Below are 23,619 nucleotides of genomic sequence, written 5' to 3'. Positions count from 1 at the left end.
GACTGATAGTTAAGTTACTGGACATTGGTCTTTCAGAAAACATCTGCTGCTGGATTAGAGATTTCCTCTCAGATCGCGTAAAGAGTTGGTCCAAATCTCTCCACAGCCCTCAGACTCAACACCAGATCCCCACAGGGCTGGATGGTAAAGCCTTAGAAACTGCACTGACTGAGGTGGTCTCTGAGATTTTATGACAAGTGGGAGTGAGCTGAAACAGTCCCATCCTATCTCAATGCTGGTACATCTGGAAGGCACAGTGATGTAATTGAGGGTGTTGCAGTTGGCACAAATGAACAGGAGAGCGGGTTGATGGTGAGGAGGAGGCCAACAGCGTTCAGCAAGAATGCATCACTGTCCCAGTCCTTCATACCACCATGTCTGAAGTCAGCCATATAATTGTACCTGTACCTAAAAAGACGAGCATCAGCAGCCTCAACACCAGATCCCCACATGGCTGCGTGCTGAGTCCACTACTCTATACCCTGTACACGTACGACTGTTAGTAGCCATGCAGACATTACAGTTAAGTTTGCGGCTGACACCACCCTAATTGGACTTATATCTGATGGTGACGAAACAGCAAACCTTAACAGCAACTTAAGTCTTTGATGCAGAGGCAGGTGGGTTGTGAGAGTCCCATGTCTGTGAGTAAATGGGGAGTGTATGGAGAAGGTATCCACTTTCAAGTTCCTGGGGGTGTATATGGACGTAGGCCTCTAATGGAGTTCCAACACCTCAGCAGTCATGAAAAGGGCACAGCAACATCTCCACTTAAGGATCCTCAGGAGGCTCAATCTTAAGAAACTGCTGACTTTTCTACCGCTGCTCCACGGAGTGTGTGCTGACTTGTATCCATGTGGTTCTCCAGTTGCACCACAGGACTCAAAAAAGGACTTACAAAAGGCTCAATGCCCCCCCCCCCCCCAAAAAAAAAAAAAAAAAAAAAAAAAAAAAGCAGCAAAGCACACACCCAGGCTACTGAATGTTTGAACTGATGCCATGTGGCAGATGTTAGACGAATGAAGACAAGAATGAACGGACCAAGTTTTTACAACAGGGCCATAGCTGTTAAACACAAACGTTTGACTGACCAGGTTTTGGTGCAGTCATACTACACAATTAACAGTTCGTGTCAATGGGCCAGTGCAATTCCTAAGTAGAAAAATTCAGAGTTTGATGGGTCATGTGCAATTGTTCTGTGGTATAAATTTGCATAGTATTTAAATTTCCCTCTTTCTGCTTTTTCTTTGCACCAAGAGCAGCAGTCTGTACTTCAATGTTGTTGTGCAAGTGTATGAGTATAATGTACAATGACAGTTCATTCTGAATGTACTGCTATTTTAGGACACGTTTGCCCATGCCATGTTTTTATTGTCATTCCAATATTGCAGTACATGCCACTGAAATGCTAAGAAATATACACAAGTGACTTTATATGTACCGATACTTCCTTGTTTACAGGTCTGTTGCAGAAAACATCACATGTCATTTGTTTACAGGACCATACAGCAGAGTCCTGCATATCAGTTGTACTTCTTTGGCACTACAAGGACATTCCCATTTACTTCATCCTGCATAGTGTCCCAGTTAAGCACATTTGGTTCTGGTCCCAACCACAGCTCATCACTGAAGTTCCTAATCTGATCGCCCATCAGCACATGATCCCACATGTTCACGTCTGAAATCTCACCCACAAAACTCTGGTCTTCATCAAATTTACCAACGAACGAGTCCGGATCCTGACCCAGGATAACAGCACCACCAGACTGGACCGTGTGGTTTTGCCTGTACACCTGCAGAGTGCTGCGGCGGCCGTCCACCCAGAACGCAGTCAGACCTGTGCTGGATTCCCAGGTGACGCACAGGTCTGTGCGGAAGATGGAGAGAAGTGGGACGGCATAGAAAGCACCCTCTGAGCTGCTTCTCAGGTATAAGGAGATGTTGCCCTTCTCCTGCCACACGTTAAGCTCATCGTGGTCTTTGGTGCGATAAGCGAAGAGGATGGTCTCACGTTCCTCACTGTCTACTACATTCGGATCCACAGACAGACGCATACACAGAGTAAAGGCCTCCAAATTCAGGGGCTTCAGGGGGAAGAGCTGGACGAAGGAATTAGCCGATGGGTTTGGGAAAAACAGCCCCTTGCCATTCACACCACCTGAAAAAGCAGAAAGTTCTTCTAACTGTGATGCAGTTCTTTCATAGCAACCATTTTAAGGTTGGACAATCTTGAAAAACCATGTTAAGGTCAGTTCACAATGCTAGACAGCTGGATTGAGTTGTAATAAACTTGGCAGGCTAATAGACAATTTCCTACAACTAAAGTAGTAACTAGATAAACAAGCCCACATTGTGACCTTCCAGAAAACCATGTCAAAACTAAAAGAATGAAGTTAGTCATACAACAGATGGAATAGCTGGGGTTAAAGATCTAGTTTGAACACAGCAAACTGAACAATCCTTTAATATCAAGTTCTTTAAATGCTCTATTGGTACCACTCATTTTGGGTAGTGCGTTTCTTAAAGAGAACCCCGTCAGGTCACAGTGAGTTCTGGGCAACCATTATGTACATTTACCCCCTTACCCCTAAAGGTGAGCTAAAGTAGAGGGCATGTTAGTGAGTATTTGAATCCTTGCCATACCCTGAATTTGTCTAGTAACTGCATTAAGAACGCATGACAAATGAAGCAAGTCTACAACACAGCCGATTAGAAGAACGCGGCCAAGTCTCAGACAAAATAAGCACCAAGTCTGATAAAAATATCAGTAATTCATCACATTTGAGCAACTAGTGATGCAGCTACTCCACCAGTGGTTCCAAAACTGGTAAAAAGCACTCCCTCTAGCTGGACTGGCACAAAAATCTGAGAACCTGGTGCAGATACTGCCTGCATCGAAAACCATGTAGAACTACAATGCATGTGTGTAATGCAAGGTTTTGTTCCAACAGCAGTGATATTTTAAATATACGCACACCATATTAATGGACTCCTACAAGCCACCACACAGACATTCCCTCAGCTAACGTACAGTCCAAGCCTTCATCACCTCACATCCTCCAGCTTGACAAATGCTTTTGTATCATCCATAATTCTGTAGTGTGCCTGTAGTAGAAGTGTGCATTATTGCATTACTGATGGAATAAGAACAGAAAGATGGCTGATATTTCCTGTGAGACTGCTGCAGGTTCTATAGATACTGTACCATAATTTAAGTAAATCTCACCTCAACATCAGGAATTTAAGACAAGCGTCCTACAGCCATCATGCTCTGCTAAATGATCCAGCCCCTAACAGGAAGATGCCTAGATACAGGTGAGCACTTCCACCTGGACTAACCTGAATTTAAGCCCATGTGCTTGAGTTTATTTTTAATAACAGTTGTGATCAGAACAAAGAAAACAAGCTTACCTTCACAAACAGCGGTCAGAGTCAGGAGGACACCCAGCAGAACGAGCACAGACTTCATTTTACTGCAAGTATTTCAGCAGAACCTGTTAGCCTTCAACACAATTCACACAGCTGACGGCCACATTTAACACCAGCAAAACTAAAGTAGGGGATGAAAGGGAAGCACAAGTGTGAACTCACCTGGTGGGTATGCCAGTCAGACACTCCAGAAGCTTCTCTTAGTTGGGTCTATTTTCCAGTCTAAAGCTGAGGGCTACAGCTCCTGCATTTAGGACAAGTCATATTTACATAAGGAACATTCTGATTGACAGGTCAGCTCAGAAAATCAGATCTCAGTCAAAGCACAGGCAACAGTCAGACCCAAAACAGACCAAAAACACAAGAAAACAAACATCACCAGAAGGCAGGCAAAATCCAAAAGGCAGGGTGGACAATCCAGAAACCCAAGACAGCTATACAGGAAAACCACTCATCAGCTTTCAGGAAAGCAATACTTCACAAAGACCGCCCTAAAGCCCGGGCTTTAAATACTCACCATCATCATTCTCATGAACAAGGAGGACAGGTGAAACTCATCAGCACTCTGATGAAGCAGGACGACGATTGGTTGTGGAACAAGAGTCAGCGGTCACGTGATCCCCAAGGGAGTTCTGGGAGTTTTCCTCTTAGGCTGGTGTTTTCCTCTTAAGCGGATGTACTTCTCTTAAGCGGGAGTTTTCCTCTTAAGCGGGAGTTTTCCTCTTAAGCGGGAGTTTTCCTCTTAAGCGGGCGTATTCCTCTTAAGTGGATGTATTTCTCTTAAGCGGGTGTAATGGAAGCTTGAAATGGAAGTTAATTTGGGATGATGGTCCATTCATCATTCATTTTAACACAAGGCAAAAGAATCACTGGAGTTTATTATGCAAACGAAAAAAACAACAAAAATGGAGACGATGTTTTTGTGTCACACTGACTTTAACTTCATCAGAGAATGTGGGTCATGCAGCAAGACAACAACCCTAAGCACACAAATTGTTCTACCAAAGAACAGTTAAAGAACAATAAAGTTAGTGTTTGGACTGGCCGAGTCAAAGTCCTGACCTTAATCCTATAGAAATGTTGTGGAAGGTCCTGAAGCAGCAGTTCATGGGAGGAAACCCAACAACATAACAGAGCTGAAGCTGTTATTTCCGCACAAGGGGGTCACACCAGATACTGAGAGCAGAGGTTCACATACTTTTTATGTAATATTGGACTATTTTCCTCAATAAATAAATTACCAAGTCTAATATTTTAACTCATTTGTTTAATTAGACCTTGCAAGAAGTGGCTTAGAAAGTGTGGGTGTGTGTGTGTGTGTGTGTGTGTGTGTGTGTGTGTGTGTGTGTGTGTGTGTGTGTGTATTTAATTAGGTTTTATTTATCTACTATAGACTTAAAGACTTGATCTAAAACTTCAGATTTTCACACAAATTTATGAAGCAATATATAAACATTTTAAAGGGTTCCCAAACTGTGGCGCAGCAACTAAGCTCCTATTTACATAGGAATCACATACCTGAAACATTTCAGTCTGGATTTAAGGCCTTTAAGGAACATTATAGGAGCTTGTCTGACTCTGCTGAGCTACACCCTGTCGTATCAGGTCTATTTTATTTTGGAAATGACTTGTGAAGTCTTCACAGACTTTAGAAGATAAATAATCATTAAATGCACCTCTTAACCCCACTTTTTCAGTTACTGACTTGGTGACAATCCTATTCCTGTCTGGAATTATGGATGCCGCCGTTGGACCCCATGATCTCTTAAACACTTATTCAATGCCCGGGGATCTCTGCGCATAATCACAGGCCTGCTTGTTACATGTCTCTGACTCACTCACTGTGGCTCAGTGCGACAGGTGGTGATGTTAATGCATGCCCATGATTTTCCATGTGCTGGACACAAAGGGATCAAGGCAACATAGCATGCAGTGCAGCAAGTGGCATACTGGCCTCATATGAGAAAGGATGTTGCAGACTACATTAAAGGCTGGTGTGCTGCCAATTTCAACTGTCCAAACCCACTCCATTCTCTAGCTCCAGTGCAGAAAGAAGGGTTAACATTCCCTTGGTCAGACCTTCAACTTGACTAGGTTGGACCGCTCACCAGAACAGTCAGAGGCAACAAATACTTCCTCACGGTCACTTAATGCATTCATAAAATGGGTGGAAGGCCTGCCAACGCATACAACCATGACCACTGCCTACTTGTTGATCATGGTCTACCCAGCCATGTCAACTCTGACTAAGGGAAGAATTTCACTGCTGAGCCTACTGAAAAAGTATGTCACAACGAACCAACATGATTGGGATGTTAAGTTGGTCACTTTGCAAGATGCCATGGGGGTCTCCCTATTCGAGTTGACGACAGGCAGACAGATGATGGTTCCTCTGCACCTTCTTGATCAACCAGGGGAGGCCAGCATAGCAGTGGCATACATGACTCCTCAATATATGGATGACTTGCAGAAACATCTCCAAGCCACGTTTATCTTTGCCCAGTAGAAACTGGAGTAAAGTCCAGAAGGACACAAGGCTTGTTATAGTGGTAGAAATAATGTGGATACTAGCCTAAAAATCAGTTGTTTGATGCATAGCTCTCCATTCTCGCTTATAGTACACAACACAACCCACCCACCCTCAGCATGTTCCATTCAGAAAGACAAACTGTTGGTGTTTGTCAGGTTGAACTCCAGTGAGGTATGTAGCCCACCCTGTATGACAGCCCAAAAGACAGGATGGGCTGGGGCTAGATGGACCATGGATGCCAATAGGCATGCAGAAGCAAACATCACTCACATGTTGTACCAGCTACAGAAGTTCACCGTTACACAGTCAAAACTACATGGATCCAGTGAAAGGTCCAAATGATTCATGGTGAGGGTGCTGGCCACAGCAGCTGCTGCTAGATCCCAACTTGGTATCAGAACTTGCAGTTAACATAGCTACTGTCAGGCAAGAAGTAGGCGAGATACAGGCTGAACTTCCAAATATAAAAACAGTTGAACAGCCAGTTGAGGTGCTTGGCTCAGTGACGCTGGCGTTCCCAGGGACCATGTGGGGCTGGCATGAGAATGGCATCTCCCCTTGTACGAAGAGGCGAGGCAGGCGCAACCACTGAGTGGGAAGCTCCCTGGGCAGCTTCGAGCTGCGACTTCTGCCGAAGGAGTTTCTCCTGCTTTTTCAGGAGGGCAGTGATCTGCCAGTCCAGCCATGCCAGCTCTGAGCTCAGTGCCTGGAGAGTGCGTTCTTGGGTAGACGCCAAGCTCGATCTAAGCTAGACTACTTGCTGTCACTTGCAGTGACATACTGTGACAGTGGTCAATGGACATCCTGCCAATCAAAACTGACATGTCAAATCACAGTTTAGAATGCTTAGATCATATCTGGACATTTTGTTGTATGTGTTTGTTTATACCTTTAAGTTTAACCCAACCTTAGAGAGGAAAGTGAAGATTTCTTTACATGGCCAAGTAAGGAATTTCTTTAAGTTTCAGCTTTGATGAAGATAGTTAGCTAATTTAAGTTAGCAGCTTTCGAAGTTTGACTGCACTCACTCCAGCTGACTGAGTCGAGGTAGGCCCGCAATGCCAAGAACGAAGATTCCTTTCGAGCCCCACCTCAATCTTCAGGCAAACTGATCATGAAGGGCCACCTCGCTCCATCCTCAAGCAGCCCCAAGGAGAAACCCCAGAGATGCTGAGTCTTACTCAGAGCCATGCTTCAATCTGCGTTCCAACTCCTCACCAGAAGACTGCCCCAGTTCCAAGCTTCATACTTGGGTAAGCGAGACAATGAAGCTGGTCATCAACTGCGACGCATTGCCTGTGTGAAGCCCCACCAAGACTCCAGGGCCAGCTATGGAAAAGCCCAGTGTGTGATTTCTAGCCAGTTCTCAAGTGACCCATCTCGGAGGACTCAAAGTCTGGCTCCCCGCCTTCAAAGTAAGGCTGGCTCTTTTTCATTTGTGCAGTCAAGGTTTGATGCCATTTTATTCAATAAGAATTCTGTTTTAGATATATTAGTTTAGGTTAAGTTCCCCCATAGACTCTTTTACCCTTAAGTTTTTAGTCACTTTCCAAGGAGTGCCCTAAGTAACCCTTTCATACCATTTTAAGCTGAGTATTAAGTTACGTTACCTGAGCCATTCCTTTGTTCGGTTTATTTCTTTTCTTTTGTTTATTAATAAAAGTTATCCAATTGTAGGGTAATTTTATTTAGTCAATAAAGTTAGCTTTTTATTAAAGCATCCTTGGTGTGAGTGTTTGTCTCCCTCTTGCATTGGTCTGTAGACTTTAAACTAAATCAAAGTTACTCTGACCACCTTAATTTTAAGCAATAATAATCAATCATAATTAGACTAAATGGCAATATCCGCCCCTTCCTGGATTGGGGCCTTGTCGTGGCGGAAGGGCTTGTGTGGTCTAGGGATCTTCAGAGCTAAGTTGTCTAAGCTGAACTAAAATGATTTGAAACACCATCCTTGGGTTGAATTCCATATCCAGATAGCATTACTGATGCTCGTTTGTCTTTTTGTTAGGGGTTTCCATGCAACCAGTGTTCATCATCCAGCATAAAGTGATTAAAATGACTATGTTTTGGATCAACCCAGTTTGTTCGCTCTTTGACATGTTCCTTACCACTTAGGATTGACTGTACTAATTTACAAACATCCACAGTGTCTGTCTAAGCTTTGTTAAACACTTTCATCTGTCTTTTCATATCCTCTTTGTTCCCTTTAGAAAGGAAGCAGTAAATATTATTCATTTTCCTTTTGCATGCTCCTAGTTTTCTTATGTAATTTGCAGAAAATTGCTTCAGATAGCTTCTATCAGCTGAACTGCTTACTGCATTTGTTCTCAGTTCATGTACTTTCACTTCTTTGTTTTCATTCACAAGCACATTTGGATGCTATGGTCGATTCAGCGATGTATTGCTTTTTTTTTATTTGCAGCTCTTAGTTGTGACATCCATTTGCATTTCTTTGTAGTTCCTTGTGTTCCAGCTCGACCCAAAGGAAGGGTTAATCTTTGAAGATCCCTCAGTGCTGCAAGGTGATCCACCTTTCCAACAGTTTCTGGGTCACCTAAATGAGAAAGCAGTCACTCACAAATTCTACATCTTGACCACCCTGGAAAATAAGCTCCTGCATGAGGACCTTCTGGACACGGCATCAGACATAACCTTGTTGATGTCCACCCTCTTCCATCAGGTGCAGGCGGTGGTCAGCCAGAACAACTGGGAACTCCAGCCGCAAAGTTGTTCCCTCAAGATCCAGCCACACTCTCTCACTGGTCTCATGCTCAGTTCCATGGCTTTGGTGCACTTGGCCATCAGGCTTATGAGTTTGATCCACCGTGTACATGTATCTCCTCTTGAGACTATCCCTCTCCTCACTGGCAAGGATCTCGTCAATTGATTCGAGCCACTGATAGACTTCAAATGGCTAAGGATCTGGACACAGATCTGCGAGCCCCTGCCTGTCTCTTCTCTGCATAAGCTTGAAGTTCTGTGCATTTCAATTCAAATGCTTTTTGTGGATGGGTCAAGGCTCGCCACTTTGCAAAAAATGCATCAGTAAAGTTTACAAATCATATTCCTTGGCCAGGGATTGCAAAGATAAAAATCTGTATGTGTAAAGAAAAAGGCCGAAACCCACAACCTGTGAATGCCTATGATAGCACTGCACCAAAGCCTGCCATGGTTCTGAGATGGAGATCACCACATGGGCTCAAAACTACAATAAACACTGTGTATCACTGCATACATAAATGTAAGTTCAGACTTTACTCTGTACAGCAGAATATAAGGGCCCAGCCTGTGCCATTGGCTGCCAACAGAGGGCAACATCGACAAGACACCCAGCCTGTACCGCCAGCTGCCAGTAAAGGGCAACAGTGGTGAGGTGCCATAACTTCAGGGAACTTCAAATCACAGAAGCCCTTGGGCTGATCAGGCCCAACCTGACATACCTGTGGACTCCTCTACTTAAGGCCTGGCAAACAAAAGCCCTTTGTAGAGGGATGACCAGTGTGGTATGCAGCCCAGGGGGTATATAAACAAAAAGAAAAGAAAAGATGGCTGGAAAATACAAAATAGAGTAGTTGCCCCAAAGCTACTTAAAATCCGCAAGAAGGCTTGAGCTACAAATGGCTCTGAGCCGTACAAAAGGTGTTGCTCCACCGAGAGCAAATGGGAGAAACCAAGTCTGCCTTCCTCTGTAATGATCATCATTACAGAGGAAGTCATTTTTGCTTCCTGATCTTTTTTTTCACGTTTCTAGTTCAGCCTTCCCCTTTCCAACCCTTCCCGTTCCATGAGGTGTTTATACCGTTCATGCCTGTGGCACAGCGGTAACTCCACGGACCACCGATCAGTTCATGGGCGGTTCGAGTCTGGTTCTGGGTCACCTGAACTCCGCCGTGCCAAATTCACACTCCATTGCCTCAAGTTTATTTAAGACCCTTTCTCACGGGTTTTCCTCTCTGCACTTGGCTCCGCCTCCCTGCCATTCTGTAACATGGAAGTCACATATAAATAACATCCAGAAACACCGCTGACTTCTCTGGGCTCAAGCGTATCTGAAATGGACTGATGCTTAGTGGACACGTGTGTTGTGGTCTGACGAGTCAGTCTTTCAGATTGTTTATGGAAATAATGGACGTCACATTCTCTAAGCCAATGAAGAAAAGGACCATTTAGGTTGTTCCCAGGGTGAAGTTCAAAATCCACCATCTGTCACCGGGTGTGTGGGGTTTTGCAGTGTAACCCGTATGTCTGTGAAAGCTCCATTAATGCTGAACACATTTCATTGTTGGCTGTGAGAGCAAGTTAAAAGTGATCTATTACTGACTGTAATTCTTTCAGCTCAGCAACAGAGTAAAAACTATATAAAGTTATGTATGCTTCTCGTTCACCAGCTACTTGTTGGAACTTTCCATTCCACCTGCCATGCCAGAATGTAGCTGCTGTAACTTTGGCTTATCCCTGCAATCAAATCATTTACATTTCCAGCATTTAGCAGACGCTCTTATCCAGAGTGACTTACAGGAAGAGCTTTGTCTGTCTAGAGAAAGTGTCTCTGCTAGTTACCAGTAGGTTAGAGAGAAAGACGGTCCTGAGCTCAGATACTGCTAGAAACAAAGTCACCAGTGCTCCCACTCTATTGCTTAAGAATACCACAGCTTTTGGCTAGTTTATCACGAGCTGGTTGTACTTGCCTTCAAGAACCAAGCTGTTATGTCCCTAGGATGTATATTATATCGCTTATTAGGAACCCACCTACTGCTAAGTCTGATTGGCTGGAGTCCCACGATAACACGTGCATCTGATTGGCTGGATATGTGTACATGGATTATTCCACAGCTGTTTCTGCTTACCTCCATGGTGGCTTGGGACGAACGTCCTAGTTCATCATAGCAGCAAAGACAGATCTCTATTTTAAGGCCTGTTTAGTGTCTCTATTCCCAATGTATTAGCATAACCTTAATTATGCCTTTCCTCTCAGTTTACTGCTACTGTGCCACAGTAAGCTGAAAATCCGTCTCTGTAAGTCTTTTATAACTGCCAACCACTTTTGGCCTAGTCAGGGAGTTGGGGAAGGCCATCTGGCTTCTTTATTTTTTATGTAGGCAAGTTAGTTCTCTAATTAGTTCTCTACATGTTTGTTTGTTTGTTTGTTTGTTTGTTTGTTTGTTTGGTGCATGCCAGTTCTGACATCTGTCCTGTGTAGGTCTACAAAGAACATAAAATAACATGACTTGACCTGTTTAAACGCTGAATTGCTCTCTTTTCTTTAGGCAAAACAGAGCTGGTACAGGAGCAGTTAAGACTAGGAACGTTGTCTTTGGAAGTGCGGATGAGTCGAGACAAATGTGCATCAAAAATTCAACAGTTTAAAACTAACATTCCTTAGCCAAACATTGCATGGAGGTATTTTAGGTATAATATTCAGGGAATCCAGAAAAATTTCATTACAATTGAAAGCCTGTGATGCTATGATGACCCCAAACATGCACTGCATTAAAAACCTGCATGTTTTTGTGATGGAGATCAACGCACAGGCTCAGGAATCCTTTGACAAACTGATGCCAATGAACACCGTCCATCTCTACATCCACTAATGCAGGGTAAGACTGTACTGTGCATACACACACACACACACACCTCCTAAGCCACTTCTCCTTCTGGGTTGTGGGGGGTGCTGGAGTCTATCCCAGCTTGTCATCGGGTGTAAGGCAGGATACACCCTGGACAGACCGCCAGTCCATTGCAGGGCAGACAGACAGTCACTCACACCTGGGGGCAATTTACCATGGCCATTTAGCGTGACTGCATGTCTTTGGGCTGTGGGAGGAAGCCCACGCAGACACGGGGAGAACGTTTTCTCCACACAGAAAGGATCCTGGTCACCTGGCTGGGGAATCGAACCCAGGCCCTACCTGCTGTGAGGCGACAGCGCTACCCACCCTGCCACCGTGCCACCATGCCGTGACAAATTTCAACAACATCCAGAAACGCCGCCGACTTCTCTGGTCTTGAGTTGACCTGAAATGGACTGCAGCTCAGTGGAGATGTGTATTGTGATCTGACGAGTCAACCTTTCAGATTGTTTATGAAAATAATGCACTAAAGAAGAAAAGGAGCATCCAGTTTGTTACCGGTCCTGTTGAAAGGAAAGGTTGTGTAACACATCTCCTGTTAAACAAGTGCTAAAGTGTCACTCAGTGGTTGCTATTAATAGCTCTGTACTGCATTAAACAAGCATCAAGCTCTGCTCCAGAACCGCCAAAGCCCAGCTGACATCCCTGCTGACATCCCACCCACAGCGTTTGATTGATGGTGTGCATGATCTTGTAGTGTGACAGGATAAACGGGTCACTCTTTAGAGGCCCACCGATATTTTGAAACTTGAGAGATTATTTGAGAGAGAGAGATGCATGCCCAGACCACAAAGACAGAGGAGCAGCTTGCTGAATTTCATGCTCTTTTTCCCCAACTGGCTCTCATCCTTGTGCCCATACATTTTCAACCCAGAATTAAACACATGATACTGAAGAACACGGACACTCTGAAACAAAACCTCCCTCAGTGTATTAGGTAAACTTTTACTAGAGGTTGTGCAAGAGTGGACATAACAAACTGGGTTTTGATCAGCAAATACAGTCAGATCAGTGCAGAAGCTGCAGCCCCCAGGAAAAAGATCTAACTGGTGACAGGAGCCAAGAAAGATTCAACATCAAGAGTGTCTTCGCTTCCAGGTGAGCATCTGCACTTGTGCTTCTTATTCATTCCTTACAGCCACTTGAGTTTTACTGTCGTTAAACGTGATTATCAGCTGTGTGTGGCTAACAGGTTCGACTAAAATGTTCACAGTAAAATGCAGTGGGTGCTCGTTCTGCTGTGTGTCCTCCTGCCCCTGACCTGCTTTTGTGAAAGTAAGTTTATCTGTGTTCTGTACATCATTCTGTTTTGTGAAGATGCATTAACAAACCCAGATTCACCTCTGAGAGTCTATAAATTCAATTCAGCGTTATCATATCTAGTCTATTCAAGCGCTCAACTGTTTCTAAGGCCCAGTCCCAGTTCTTCTTTTGGCCTCTCGTTTTCGAGTGTCCCCCTCACCCCTTGTTACTGAGCTACAGGGCAGTGGTTGAGATCTTCCCTCTGAAACGAGACCCTATAATAAAAGAGCATCACTTCATTAACAGCTACTAGCGCCGCTCTGTAGTCGACCCTGCCCGTCTGCAGGGGCAGCAGAGGAGGGGAAAGTTCAGCTCCTCACTGCTGGGCTTTAGTTACATTTAGGGATCATACGCCTTCAAAGAGGGGGGCAGTTATTTATTATCACCCCCCCCAATTCTTCAGTTATGTGAATCTGAAGTCAGAGATTCTCCAGATTCTAGTCAGAATTTTCCCATTCCACCTTAAATGGTGCAGCAGTTACATTCTGGCTCCTCAGGCATCAGAACTGCTGGACTATTTAAGGAACTATTTACTCTTTTTTTCCTCATAACTCTCCATTTGGAGTCTCAGTTTGGAGGGTCACGTAGCCCTAACACTTCGCCCTACCCCTCTATTTCAACAACAATTAAGACACCCTTACCCTAGACGTGAACGTGCTAAGGGCTCAGTGGTAGGGGCGAGGGGTGAAATGGGACTGGGCCTAAATCTGTGCCTCCAGTGTGTTGGATTAGTTCATTAGATCCATTAGTGCTGGATCATTTAGCAGAGCCTGATTTCCAATTTTAAGGTGTGATTCATTTAATACATCATGGCAACCGTTATCTATATGAGCTAGAGCAAACTGCCAAGAAGGACTGAACTCATCCTTAATGCAGTAAGATGTACTTTTTCAGTACCGGCACATTACAAAATTATGGGTAATACAAAAGTTCTGGTCAAGTAACCAAGGTTCACCGCAGGGTTGGGGAGCGCCGGTCCTGGGGGGCAGGATTCCTGCACAGTCTGGTGATTGTTCTGCTCACTTGATTTTTTTTAACTTTGCAGTGACACTACGGGAGTATGTGCTCTGCGTTTTGAGATGCGTTGGGAGATTATTATGGTCAAAACATCTTAAGACTGTTATCTTAAGAAATGACTTCAAGATATGTCTTCAGGCCTTAAGGTGTCCTAAGATGTCTTCAGATGTGTCTCAAGAAGTGGTGATGGTTCATAGAGTATGAAGCACACCTGATTTAACTCGTTATTTAATTACCGGGCTTGGCTGATGTGGGAAATCACCGCACTGTGCTGGAATCCAGGACCTTTGCCACTTCTGGCTCATAACGTAAAGTTTCCTGGCTTCAGCTGTTATTGTGCTGCTAGCTAAGGCCAAGTCCCAGCCAAGTAAGAGCCAGACAAGAAAAAATGTCAGCAATTTCAGCCAAGTTAGAGTAACGAGTGCTGTCGCTTCTCTACCAGTGGTTTTCAAACTGGTTATCGGAGCTCTCAGTAGGTCCACATTTTAATTTTACGTCTAGTTGGAATGGATGGAAAATCTGGACCATCTGGGGGGCTCTGAGAACCACTGGTGTAGACTATGGCCCCGTCCAAAACCACATGATTAATGGACTTTGAATGTCAACATCCAAGTCAATATCCACAGTTCAAAGTCACACACCGGCAAAGACTCTGTGCACCAACGTGCAGCACTCGGTGACTCCGAACACCGTTGGGTTTGAGAATGAAGTGGATACTCAAACACTCTAGTGGATCTAAACACTTAATGAGCTGGAAAAAGCTGATTTTAATAGGAGCTGTAGTTTAATATCTCTGCTAAGAATTGATCACAATCCACCCAGAATCCACCCAGCGGAACAAGGGATACTGGACGTCCTGGAATGTTGGGTTCTTACCCGGTCTCTGCCCAGAAGGCATTGCTTGGACACAGTAGCACAGAGAGACACCGAGTCTCAGTTCTAGTACTGAGTGAAAGAGTTGGAAAGTTAGTTGACTTGGCTCTACGTTGTGAGTAAAGCCAGCCAACGCACGAGAAGTTTAAATGTTTTATTTTCATCTCTGCAGTTTAGCTTTACTCTTTGTTAGTGTTTGTTCAATTGTCTTGCAATAATTGTAGTCACTCATCACTGTTATTATGATTCAGAACATCATTATTTGCCCAGCAGTAAATCCCTGGTTTCGGATCAAAACCTCATATCTCCAAAATGGTAACTTTTCAGGAGAGGGAAAAAACCTCCTCTAGTTTTAATACAAGTCAATGGAACCAGAATTCTTTCCAAATAATTTTGGGTAATATCTGTTGGTGTATTCATCATGAAATTTACACAGAGGATGTAGAACCATAGGTGCTTTCAACTTATGTCAAAAACTGAAAAACGACAAAAATGGAGATACGAGGTTTTGTTCCAAAGCAGCGAAATATTGAGTCTGAAATTTTATCCGTGAAAGTTTAGGGGAAATGTGAGCAGAGTGTTCCCTGAATACAGATTGGAGTTTGCCTGACGATGCGGCGCATGTGGGAACGGTCCCTTTCAGAACCAGCCAAGTAGGCCTCGCCTTGTCGACCAAGCAAAACTCCAAGCGCTGACCCTAGTCTGGCCGTCTGGCCCTGTATGCATTATAGTTTGACGAATAGCTGCATTTGGAGGCCGTGTGACCAGACTCACCACCAGTGCTGCAAGGTTGAAACTCTCATTGCATTCCTAGTGGGATGCTTGGGTTACCTCTGCTAGCTCTCTCAACATATTTACACTTCTTAAACTAATAATGTGTCCCAATTCCTACTAGAGACCTCCCTTCCACTAGCTCCTAAATAACTGGAGAATTCTCGGACTAATTTCACGTATTCGATCCCTACATGCCAACTTGATGATTAGACACATCACTTCACGCTTCATTTATCCTGTTCGTTTATACTGATTAATAAACAAGGCAGTTATTTCTGAACAATATACCCCTGACCGCTGGTTGAGCCGTGTACCCAGTTACAAAATTACTGAAACTTTATTTTAATTTCCATCTCCTCTCCGAGAGAGACCTCAAAATTAGATAAACAATTGCAAGAATTTTGCCCAAACCCAGTAAGAAAGTTTCACATGAACTTGAATGGGATTGTTGTCAGTGTCCTGTAAAGCTTGTAGATCCTGGCCACAGTGGATGTGAAAGAACTGCACTTTAACTTCACTGTAAGTGTGCATCACAGTGAGAAGAACGTTCTTTGCCTTTCAGGTGGTTTGACTGACAAAGGGCTGCTTTTCCCCAAACCATCAGCCAATTCCTACGTGAAGCTCACCCCCCTGAACCCCCTGAATTTAGAGGCCTTTACTCTGTGTATGCGTCTGTCTGTGGATCCAAACGTAGTTTCCAAAGAGGCACGTGAGACCATCCTCTTCGCTTATCGCACCCCAGACCACGATGAGCTTAACGTGTGGCAGGAGAAGGGCAACATCTCCTTGTACCTGAGAAGCAGCTCAGAGGGTGCTTTCTATGCCGTCCCACTTCTCTCCATCTTCCGCACAGACCTGTGTGTCACCTGGGAATCCAGCACAGGTCTGACTGCGTTCTGGGTGGACGGCCGCCGCAGCACTCTGCAGGTGTACAGGAAAAACCACAAGGTCCAGTCTGGTGGTGCTGTTATCCTGGGTCAGGATCCGGACTCGTTCGTTGGTAAATTTGATGAAAATCAGAGTTTTGTAGGCGAGATTTCAGACGTGAACATGTGGGATTATGTGCTGACAGGGGGTCAGATTAAGCAATTCAATGAGAAGTTAGGTTTGGGGCCAGAACCAAAAGTTCTTAACTGGAACACTATGCAGTATGAAGTACATGGGAATGTCCTTGTAGTGGAAGAGAAGTACAAATGATGTGTAAGATGACGATCTCTGTAACGAGGTCCTGTAGTGGTGTAACAGTAGCAGTATGTTTTCAGCAATTATGCATGTACTAGTATTTATACATGTATAAAAATTACGATATTTGCCTCACATTTGAGCAAAGTTTGATATTATCGCAGTATTGTTAGAACATGAAAATAAAAACACTACGTGGACAAACAAACATGTATTCCAGATGTCATTTTTAAATAGCAGTGTGATTCTGGCGTTTCAACATTTACTTTTCATACAACAAATTATAATTAAAGAATAAAAATGTCCATAGACTGATGCTCACTGCATGTATAATTATACTATTTACAGTTAAGACTGGACTTCATAACCCCTGTTGAATAGTCTTTGGACTGTGGGAGGAAACCGGAGAACCCGGAGGTCCAACACCAGTACCACGATTTGTCCTAAACTGCAGTCTAGTTTGGTCACAGCAGTGGTTTTTTCAAGCATTTGATATTTTGATGGCTCTTTGAAGTCCAAGCTTGTTTGAACTCTTGCATGTTATGTCAAAATGCCGTTAGCGTTTAGATGTTTTTCTCATGTGGTGCAATTTTTACAACTTATAGACCAATTAATTGATGATTTTAAACACCCAAAAGCCAGATTTTCTCTCTTCTTCTGACTGTTGTTTTCCTGCTCTCCATAGAAATGGTATCCTTTTTTCAGACAACTAAACAAATGAACAGGTTTAAGTTAGGGCTATAGTCAAGACCACCATTTTCGAGTCCTAAACGACGATTATTCGAGACAGAGTCAAGAGTCTAACTGGGGCTGAATGCAAGTCAAGACAGGGTCTAATGAGAGCAAGACTGGATCAACACCAAAACCTCAAAAAATCTAGTCCTTTTTAAGACGAGGCCTTAATTAGTCTTTACATCCTTCCAGCACAAGTCACTGAAAAATATCACAAAACGAACCTACAAAAATAACTGCGCCGAATTCAAATGATGATGCAGTTCTTTCTCTTCTACTTACAAACACAAATGTATATTTGCCTTTAATTGTTGTGTAAACCAAACTGAGCCCCCCACACATTGGCAGCAGGAGCTGGGCAAAGTCTTTTGGATTCAGCCATTGGTGGTATCAATACTACTCAGCTAGGTTTGCTTATGCCAACATTGGCGTGGCGCCTGTATGCTACTTGTTTACATTGAAGTGCAAGAGTCTAATGACTGAAAATAGATTAGCGGTTGGGGGTTTAAACACAACAAGAATCACTGTCTGCATTAATTAACTATTAATTAAAAATAAACGCAGTATCCCAAAACATTACACTGCAATACTCGAGAGTATCGATCCTTTTTTACACCCCTAGTGTTTATGTACTTTTCTGCTGGTACTAACAACAGTGTGGTGAACAGCCGTCGTGTTAACGAAGACGTCCAACGTCTCCTCCTTCGCCAAGACGCGACAACATCAACACAAATTTGTCTAAGGTCAGCTGTAGTAAACAACTTTTGTCTTTTCTAAATGTGTCGATGGTGAATAGATACAGACCATAACAGCACAAAAGCTCACAATTACCTTCATCACAACAACATAATAAAGGTTTTGTATAGCAAACCTTTTTGGACCACATGCACAGGTCAGCGTATCGCACCCCAAAGACTCTTTTCCCAACCCTGGAGACGCAATATAATGCACTGTGCACACATTTAATCAAGTGAGTTTAATTATTTATTTATTTGTTTCATTTTTTTTATTTACCAGTACATGAATGGTCTAGTGGACAACAGTTTTGAAGTTATGTAACATTAGCCACATTTACATGCAACCTAATAGCTCTAATAATCTGACTAATAGCTCGATAATCTGTTAAATAGAAGAATAATGGCCGTGTAAACGCCTGTATCCGATTACATTCCCTATCGGAAAGTTTCAGTCCGTTCTGCATGAGCGTCGCGTCACAGTGAGAGTTTATACCGTTCAACACGGCGGAGCAGAAACTGGTCTGCAGAGGAGACGAAGTTCATGCTCTGATCTTTAAAAGACGGCGGTGGGACGGACGTCCAGCTTATGCGTCTCAGAGCACGACGTCTTCCTCTCGGCCTTCTTTAATAAGGACATGTGAAGGACGTTTTCCTGAGTCTGACGTCATTTTAAAGCAGTTAAAAACACAATCACTGCTCACTGCTGCTCATCTCACTCTGACTGGGCTCACGTGATGCTGGTTGTCATGGTAACGTCTACACTAAGTGGTTTTTCATACATGCGCATTATTTTGCATCGGATCACTTGTAGTGAGCATGTAAACGGAGATTTGTTGATCAACACCAGATTGTTGAATAGAGTGAGCAGATAAACACCTCAGTCTGAATCTGCAATCGGAACGTGTTCAAGCGGATTGGCAAAAGTCTTTGCATGTAAACACAGCCGTTCACGTACACACACAAATGGTTTGCTGCTACGCCTGTGCGGTGTGGTCATATGCGTGAGTTCTTCACTTCTGCTGGAAACGGATCTCAGGTGGCTCCTCATGAAGCTGCTTGAGAGAACCTGTGTGAAGCTGCGTCAAGGCAAAGAGGAGCTACTGAACAATCTAAACCAGGCGACAGATTGGATTAGCTGAACTCTAATAGTGCCACGTGTGTTATTACACAGCTTTAATGACTGCACAGTTGTGGAAAACAGTTCTAATAAAGGAAATCCGCAGTGAAAAACGCGATACTGATGCTGTTCATGTGTGTTTGAAAGAGAGAGACTTTGACTAAGAGCATCAACTGACTGCTGGACTTCACACTGAGCCTTTTGTCTGTGTGATGATGTCACGCTGGTGCAAGGAGGATACAGGAGCCGTGCGTGCACCAGCGCTCAGATTTCCTGACGTGTTGATAAACAGCAAACACACAAATCATGGTGAGTATCTCTGCTTTTGATTAAGCTATTATTATATTATGGCACATATTATTCAGATGTATTGACCCTTTTTGATGGACACTGGTCATCGTGTTGCCTTACTGTGCCCATCAGGGAGCGGATGGTTTTCAAACCTTTTTCCTGCTTGTTGTTGGTGATCATTCTTCCCAAAATATGTTAGTTTTAGTGTAATCTCTAACGTTTCCAGATGTAGAGATTTTCACCAAAGTACGCTAGTGTCTACTGACTGAGCCGACTGAGTACTTGCAGTCCTTACGTGGTGACTTGATGATTTGAAATGCGTTTGTTTTAGAAATCTGAACCGTGAATGAAAATCCCATCTATAAACTGATCACATGTGTTTCGGGGTCTAAAAGTCTGAGACTTTTTTTTTGCATCACTGTCCCAGTCCTTCATACCACCATGTCTGAAGTCAGCCATATAATTGTACCTGTACCTAAAAAGACGAGCATCAGCAGCCTCAACACCAGATCCCCACACGGCTGCATGCTGAGTCCACTACTCTATACCCTGTACACGTACGACTGTTAGTAGCCATGCAGACATTACAGTTAAGTTCGCGGATGACACCACCCTAATTGGACTTATATCTGATGGTGACGAAACAGCAAACCAGGAGGTGGTCCAAAGGCTGGTGGATTGGTTTTCAGACAACTTAAGTCTTTGATGCAGAGGCAGGTGGGTTGTGAAAGTCCCAAGTCTGAGTAAATGGGGAGTGTATGGAGAGGGTATCCACTTTCAAGTTCCTGGGGGTGTATGTGGACGTAGGCCTCCAATGAAGTTCCAACACCTCAGCAGTCATGAAAAGGCCACAGCAACATCTCCACTTAAGGATCCTCAGGAGGCTCAATCTTAAGAAACTGCTGACTTTTCTACCGCTGCTCCGTGGAGTGTGTGCTGACTTATCCATGTGGTCCTCCAGTTGCACCACAGGACACAACAAGGACTTACGAAAGGGTCAATCCCTTAAGGAACTCTACAGCAACCACTGTCTCAGAAGGACGGAGACTACTGAATGTTTGAACTGATGCCATGTGGCAGATGTTAGACAAATGAAGACAAGAATGAACAGACCAAGTTTTTACAACAGGGCCATAGCTGTTAAACACAAACGTTTGACTGACCAGGTTTTGGTGCAGTCATACTACACAATTAACAGTTCGTGTCAATGGGCCAGTGCAATTCCTAAGTAGAAAAATTCAGAGTTTGATGGGTCATGTGCAATTGTTCTGTGGTATAAATTTGCATAGTATTTAAATTTCCCTCTTTCTGCTTTTTCTTTGCACCAAGAGCAGCAGTCTGTACTTCAATGTTGTTGTGCAAGTGTATGAGTATAATGTACAATGACAGTTCATTCTGAATGTACTGCTATTTTAGGACACGTTTGCCCATGCCATGTTTTTATTGTCATTCCAATATTGCGGTACACGCCACTGAAATGCTAAGCAAGATACACAAGTGATTTTATATGTACCGATACTTCCTTGTTTACAGGTCTGTTGCAGAAAACATCACATGTCATTTGTTTACAGGACCATACAGCAGAGTCCTGCATATCAGTTGTACTTCTTTGGCACTACAAGGACATTCCCATTTACTTCATCCTGCATAGTGTCCCAGTTAAGCACATTTGGTTCTGGTCCCAACCACAGCTCATCACTGAAGTTCCTAATCTGATCGCCCATCAGCACATGATCCCACATGTTCACGTCTGAAATCTCACCCACAAAACTCTGGTCTTCATCAAATTTACCAACGAATGAGTCCGGATCCTGACCCAGGATAACAGCACCACCAGACTGGACCGTGTGGTTTTGCCTGTACACCTGCAGAGTGCTGCGGCGGCCGTCCACCCAGAACGCAGTCAGACCTGTGCTGGATTCCCAGGTGACGCACAGGTCTGTGCGGAAGATGGAGAGAAGTGGGACGGCATAGAAAGCACCCTCTGAGCTGCTTCTCAGGTATAAGGAGATGTTGCCCTTCTCCTGCCACACGTTAAGCTCATCGTGGTCTTTGGTGCGATAAGCGAAGAGGATGGTCTCACGTTCCTCACTGTCTACTACATTCGGATCCACAGACAGACGCATACACAGAGTAAAGGCCTCCAAATTCAGGGGCTTCAGGGGGAAGAGCTGGACGAAGGAATCAGCCGATGGGTTTGGGAAAAACAGCCCCTTGCCATTCACACCACCTGAAAAAGCAGAAAGTTCTTCTAACTGTGATGCAGTTCTTTCATAGCAAGCATTTTAAGGTTGGACAATCTTGAAAAACCATGTTAAGGTCAGTTCACAATGCTAGACAGCTGGATTGGGTTGTAATCAACTTGGCAGGCTAATAAAACTTTAGTTGTAGGAAATTGTCTAACTAGATAGACAAACCCCAATTTTGTGACCTTGCAGAAAGCCATGTCAAAACTAAAAGAACAAAGGTCATACAACAGATGGAATAGCTGGGGTTAAAGATCTAGTTTGAACACAGCAAACTGAACAATCCTTTAATATCAAGTTCTTTAAATGCTCTATTGGTACCACTCATTTTGCATAGTGCATTTTTTAAAGAGAACCCCGTCAGGTCACTGAGTCCTGGACAACCATTATGTACATTTACCCCCTTACCCCTAAAGGTGAGCTAAAGTAGAGGGCATGTTAGTGAGTATTTGAATCCTTGCCATACCCTGAATTTGTCTAGTAACTGCATTAAGAACACATGACAAATGAAGCAAGTCTACAACACAGCCGATTAGAAGAACGCGGCCAAGTCAGACAAAATAAGCACCAAGTCTGATAAAAATCTCAGCAATTCATCACATTTGAGCAACTAGTGATGCAGCTACTCCACCAGTGGTTCCAAAACTGGTAAAAAGCACTCCCTCTAGCTGGACTGGCACAAAAATCTGAGAACCTGGTGCAGATACTGCCTGCATCGAAAACCATGTAGAACTACAATGCATGTGTGTAATGCAAGGTTTTGTTCCAACAGCAGTGATATTTTAAATATACGCACACCATATTAATGGACTCCTACAAGCCACCACAGACATTCCCTCAGCTAACGTACAGTCCAAGCCTTCATCACCTCACATCCTCCAGCTTGACAAATGCTTTTGTATCATCCATAATTCTGTAGTGTGCCTGTAGTAGAAGTGTGCATTATTGCATTACTGATGGAATAAGAACAGAAAGATGGCTGATATTTCCTGTGAGACTGCTGCAGGTTCTATAGATACTGTGCCATAATTTAAGTAAATCTCACCTCAACATCAGGAATTTAAGACAAGCGTCCTACATCCATCATGCTCTGCTAAATGATCCAGCCCCTAACAGGAAGATGCCTAGATACAGGTGAGCACTTCCACCTGGACTAACCTGAATTCATAGACCTCTCAGAATTAAGCCCATGTGCTTGAGTTTATTTTTAATAACAGTTGTGATCAGAACAAAGAAAACAAGCTTACCTTCACAAACAGCGGTCAGAGTCAGGAGGACACCCAGCAGAACGAGCACGGACTTCATTTTACTGCAAGTATTTCAGCAGAACCTGTTAGCCTTCATCACAATTCACACAGCTGACGGCCACATTTAACACCAGCAAAACTAAAGTAGGGGATGAAAGGGAAGCACAAGTGTGAACTCACCTGGTGGGTATGCCAGTCAGACAATCCAGAAGCTTCTCTCTTAGTTGGGCCTATTTTCCAGTCTAAAGCTGAGGGCTACAGCTCCTGCATTTAGGACAAGTCATATTTACATAAGGAACATTCTGATTGACAGGTCAGCTCAGAAAATCAGATCTCAGTCAAAGCACAGGCAACAGTCAGACCCAAATCAGACCAAAAACTCAAGAAAACAAACATCACCAGAAGGCAGACAAAATCCAAAAGGCAGGGTGGAAAATCCAGAAACCCAAGACAGCTATACAGGAAAACCACTCATCAGCTTTCAGGAAAGCAATACTTCACAAAGACCT

The 23,619-nt window shown here is 43.7% G+C and overlaps 2 protein-coding genes across 7 annotated transcripts; one reads left to right on the top strand and one right to left on the bottom strand.

Annotated features, from left to right (window-relative positions):
- Window positions 1–1,330: 1,330 nt before the first annotated feature.
- LOC108418126 (pentraxin fusion protein-like) lies at window positions 1,331–23,619 on the bottom strand. 6 transcript variants are annotated; one of them, XM_037536941.1, is made up of 4 exons: window positions 23,510–23,580; window positions 3,592–3,673; window positions 3,412–3,502; window positions 1,331–2,158 (listed from the first exon to the last, which is right to left on the bottom strand). In XM_037536941.1, exons 3-4 carry the CDS (start codon window positions 3,467–3,469, stop codon window positions 1,524–1,526), a joined length of 693 nt encoding a protein of 230 aa, XP_037392838.1. In that variant the 5' UTR covers window positions 3,470–3,502; window positions 3,592–3,673; window positions 23,510–23,580; the 3' UTR covers window positions 1,331–1,523. The 6 variants fall into 6 exon arrangements, with proteins under 6 accessions (XP_037392838.1, XP_037392834.1, XP_037392833.1 ...); XM_037536937.1 differs by lacking the exon at window positions 23,510–23,580 and adding an exon at window positions 3,809–3,915 and having other exon boundaries at window positions 3,412–3,522; XM_037536936.1 differs by lacking the exon at window positions 23,510–23,580 and adding an exon at window positions 3,809–3,915.
- Window positions 10,888–16,948, top strand: LOC108415656 (pentraxin fusion protein-like). The gene is made up of 5 exons (XM_037536935.1): window positions 10,888–10,978; window positions 11,230–11,559; window positions 12,600–12,690; window positions 12,806–12,867; window positions 16,121–16,948. The coding sequence occupies exons 2-5, from the start codon at window positions 11,553–11,555 to the stop codon at window positions 16,753–16,755; spliced, it is 795 nt and encodes a 264-aa protein (XP_037392832.1). The 5' UTR covers window positions 10,888–10,978; window positions 11,230–11,552; the 3' UTR covers window positions 16,756–16,948.

This window comes from Pygocentrus nattereri, chromosome 3 (genome assembly GCF_015220715.1).
Source record: "Pygocentrus nattereri isolate fPygNat1 chromosome 3, fPygNat1.pri, whole genome shotgun sequence".
NCBI classification, from domain to species: Eukaryota; Metazoa; Chordata; class Actinopteri; order Characiformes; family Serrasalmidae; genus Pygocentrus; species Pygocentrus nattereri.
Note: the sequence above shows the minus strand (reverse complement) of the source record. Positions and strands in the feature narration are given on the sequence as shown.